The sequence below is a fragment of the Homarus americanus genome, unplaced genomic scaffold (assembly GCF_018991925.1).
Source record: "Homarus americanus isolate GMGI-L3 unplaced genomic scaffold, GMGI_Hamer_2.0 scaffold39651, whole genome shotgun sequence".
NCBI classification, from domain to species: domain Eukaryota; kingdom Metazoa; phylum Arthropoda; class Malacostraca; order Decapoda; family Nephropidae; genus Homarus; species Homarus americanus.
The window spans coordinates 1-3,809 of NW_024736531.1; the positions used below are offsets into that span (position 1 = coordinate 1).

The 3,809-nt window shown below is 64.6% G+C and overlaps 1 protein-coding gene across 1 annotated transcript; it reads right to left on the minus strand.

Moving 5' to 3' along the window:
- Positions 1–16: 16 nt before the first annotated feature.
- Positions 17–2,729, minus strand: LOC121872188 (vegetative cell wall protein gp1-like; the record flags this gene model as incomplete). The annotated part of the gene is made up of 2 exons (XM_042374860.1): positions 2,071–2,729; positions 17–1,199 (listed from the first exon to the last, which is right to left on the minus strand). Coding segments are annotated over exons 1-2 (1,842 nt in total), but the record flags the coding sequence as incomplete, so codon positions are not given.
- Positions 2,730–3,809: the final 1,080 nt, after the last annotated feature.

Below are 3,809 nucleotides of genomic sequence, written 5' to 3' on the forward strand. Positions count from 1 at the left end.
TAAAGCCACGCATTGCCTGGCGCTGGCGGGGCGCAGGATGATGCCGGTGGCGTGCAGGAGCGCGCAGCTGGTTGCAGGCCGCTGAAAGCTGGCGGGCGCAGGAGCGGCGCTGGTGGCGTGGTGATGACGCTGGTGCGCGCAGGATGCGCGGTGATGACGCTGGCGGGCAGGATGGGCGCAATGCCGGTACCGGCAGCTGGTGGGGCGTAGAGTGCGCTGGTGCGCAGGAGGGCGCTGGTGCGCAGGCTGCCAGCCGGTAAGGCAGGAGGGCGCTGCGGGTGCAGGATGACGCCAGGCGTAGGAGGCGTAGCTGCCGGTACGGGCCAGCTGGTGGGGGCGTGGAGGCAACAGGCGCAGGTAAGTGCTGGTGGCGAGGTGGGGTGTTGGTGGGGTGGTAAGGGCAGGGGTGGTGAGCGTATGCGCAGGAGGGTGCTGGTGGCGAATAAGCAGTCAGGTGCAGAGGTGTTGAGGCGCAGGATGACGTTGGTGGGCGGCAGGATGCGTGAAATATACAGAGTAATACAGCTGGTGGGTAGGAGGCGTTGCGGGCGTGGAAGAGCGCAGGCGGGCGTAGGGGAGTGCGTTGCGCAGGCCATGGTGCTGGTGGGCGCAGGAGTGCGTTGAGCGGGTGCAGGGAGTGACGCTGGTGGGCGCAGGAGTGCGTGAAAGCTGGTTGCAGGTCACAGCTGGCGGTGCGCAGGATGCTGGTGCAGGCGGGTGCTGGTGGGCAAGTAGGAGTGACGTTGGTGGGTGTAGTGAGCGTAGCGTAGGCTGCCAGAGGCTGGCAGCTGGCGGGGCGAGGATGGGCGTTGCGGGCGCAGGTGAGCGTGGTGGGTGCTGGTGCGCAGGAGGCGCAGGCGGCGTTGCGGGTGCAGGAGGGTGCAGGAGGATGCTGGTGGGTGCAGGAGGGGCGTGAAAGCTGCTGCAGGCTGCTGGCTGGTGGGCGTAGGATGCGTTGGTGGGGCGTAGGAGGACGTTGGTGGGCGCAGGAGGGCGTAGCCGCTGTGGTAACAGCTGGTGAGGGCGCTGGTGGGCGCAGGAGCACGCTGGCGGAAGTGCAGGATGCGAGATGACGTTGGTGGGCGATGATGGGCGTGTTCACAGGCCAGCCAGGCAGGATGGGCAAGGCAGGCGTAGCCACAGCTGGTGGGCGAGATGTGTTGCAGGATGACGTTGGTGGGTGTAGCCTGTAGCCACAGCTGTTGGTGGGTGAGGTGTTGCAGGTGGGTGCCAGGTGGGTGCTGGTGTAGGAGTGTAGGTGGGTGTAGGAGGGTGTTGGTGTAGGCAGTTGGTAGGAGGGTGTTGGAGTGGCGTAGGAGGATGTTGGTGTAGGGAGGGTGTAGTTGCAGGCTGGCAGTTGGTGGGTGTAGGAGGGGTGTTGGTGGGTGTAGGGGTGAGTGTAGGTGGGTGCAGGAGGTGTTGGTGGGTGGCCACAGCTGGTGGGTGCAGGAGGGCAGTTGATGGGTGCAGGAGTGATGCTGGTGGGTGCAGGAGGCGTAGGTCACAGCTGCGTGCGCAGGAGGGCGCTGGTGGGCGCAGGTGAGCGTTGGTGCGTGATGGGGCGTTGGCGGGTGCAGGCTACAGTTGGTGGGGTGCAGGCGTTGGTGGGTGAAGGCCAGCCAGGTAGTGGAGGCGTTGGAGGGTGCAGGATGACGCTGGTAGGAGTGGCAGTAGCTGGGTTGTATATTGGGCGGAAGCTGGTGGGTAGAGGTGTTGGTGGGTGTAGGTGAGTGCAGGTGGGTGTAGGAGGTGTCAGGCGCAGGCCAGAAAGCTGGTGGTGTAGGAGGTGCTGGAGGTAGGAGGACGTTGGTGGGCGTAGGAGGCGTAGCTGTTGTAGGTCAAGAAGCTGGCGGGGTGCAGGAGGGCAAGCTGGTGTAGGTGAGCGTTGGTGTGAGGGGTGTTGGTGGCAGTATAAGAAAGCTGGTGCAGGAGGGCGCTGGAGGGGTGCAGGATGACGTTGGTGGGTGTAGGAGGCGTATAGGCTGTTGCAGGCCAAGAAGCTGGTAAGTAGGATGGGCGCTGGTGCAGGTGAGCGCTTGCGGGCAGCAGGATGGGCGTTGGTAAGCATACTGGCAGCTTGCAGGCAGATGACGGCGAGCGCAGATGACGCTGGTGTGCGCAGGAGAGTGCAGCCGCAGGTACCGCCAGCCGGTGGGGGGCGCAGGGAGGCGCTGCCGGGGCGCAGGAGCAGGCGCAGGTGCGGGGCCGCAGGATGGGCGCAGGAGGGCGCTGAGCGCAGGATGACGCTGGGTGCAGGAGTGCAAAGCCACAGAACAATGAAGCTGGTGGGCGCAGGAGGCGTTGCGGGCGCAGGAGAGCGTCGGCGGGGCGCAGGAGGCGCTGCGGGCGCAGGCCACAGCGATAAGGCGAGACAAGGGTGTAGGTGAGCGCAGCATGAGTGAACAAGCATGGCGGGTGCAGGAGAGCGTTGAGTGCATGAGGACGCTGGTGCAGAGCAAACCGTCAGGCCGCTGGCTGGTGGGCGCAGGAGTGGTGCCGGTGGGGCGCAGGAGGCGAATGGTGGCAAAAGAGTGCAGGTGCGCAGGATGGGCGTTGGTGGGGCAAACAGCTGGTAGCGCAGGGTGCGGCACGAGTGTAGGTGGGTGCTGGTGGGCGTAGAGGCGTGAAATGTCAGAGTGATTGGCGAAGCAGGTAGGTGGGCAGGCTGGTGCAGGTGAGCGGCTTATGTCAGGCGAAAGTGGAGCGCTAGAAGAGTGCAGGTGATGCATGAGCAGGCGAGGCTGGTGCAGGAGGCTGCGGGCAGGAGCGTGTATGGTGGGTGCAGGTGAGTGCGATGAGCGGGTGAAAGTATGCGGCCGAGGCTGGGTGCAGGTGAGTGTACCAAAGGCTGGTGAGCGTGCTCAGCGTAGGCGAGCGTTGGTGGCGCAGGAGGCGCTGGCGGCGAGGCGGAGCGTACGAGCAGGCTGATGGACGGCGGCGAGTGGAGGGCGCTATGGGCGCAGGTGGAGGCTGACAGAAGGAGGCTGGTGAAGGAGAGAATGGGAGCTGGTGGCGCAGGATGGCGGCGGGAGCACAGGCGCTGGTGGGCGAGATGAGCACAGGTGAGGTGGGCAGAGGCAAGGCGGGTGCAGGAGATGCTGGTGGCAGGAGGCTGGGATGATGTTGGTGGGGTGTAAGGAGTGCAGGTGGGGAAGTGAGTAGGTGGGGTGTAGGTGGGAGTGCAAGAGGGGAGGATGGAGGTGAGTATGAGGGTGGGCAGGGGTGTAGGTGAGTGTAGGTGAGTAAGGAGTGTTGGTGGGTGGAGGGGAGGGCAGGTGTAGGGCGATGTAGGTGTTAGGTGTAGGTGAGTGTAAGCGAGGCAAGGGGTGCAGGGAGTGTGCAGTGAGTGCTGGTGGGTGTAGGTGGGTGTAGGTGGGGGGTGGGGTGGAGTAGGTGGGTGTAGGTGAGTGCTGGTGAGTGTAGGTGAGTGCAGGTGAGTGTAGGTGGGGTGTAGGTGAGTGTGGTGGGTGTAGGCGAGTGTAGGTGGGTGTAGGTGAGTGTTGGCGAGGCAGGGGTGTAGGTGAGTGTAAGGAGTAAGCAGGGTGTAGGTGAGTGTAGGTGGGGTGTAGGTGGGGAGTAGGCGAGTGATGGTGGTGTAGGCGAGTAGGGGTGTAGGTGAGTGTAAGCAGAGTAGCAGGGTGTAGGGAGTGTAGGCGAGTGTAGGTGGGTGTAGGGTGTGGGTGGGGTGTAGGTGGAGTGTAGGCGAGTGTAGGTGGGTGGTGGGTGAGTGTAGGCGAGTGCTGGTGGGTGTAGGTGAGGAAGGTGGGTGGTAAGGAGTGTAGGTGGGTGTAGGGAGTGAGGGCGGGTGT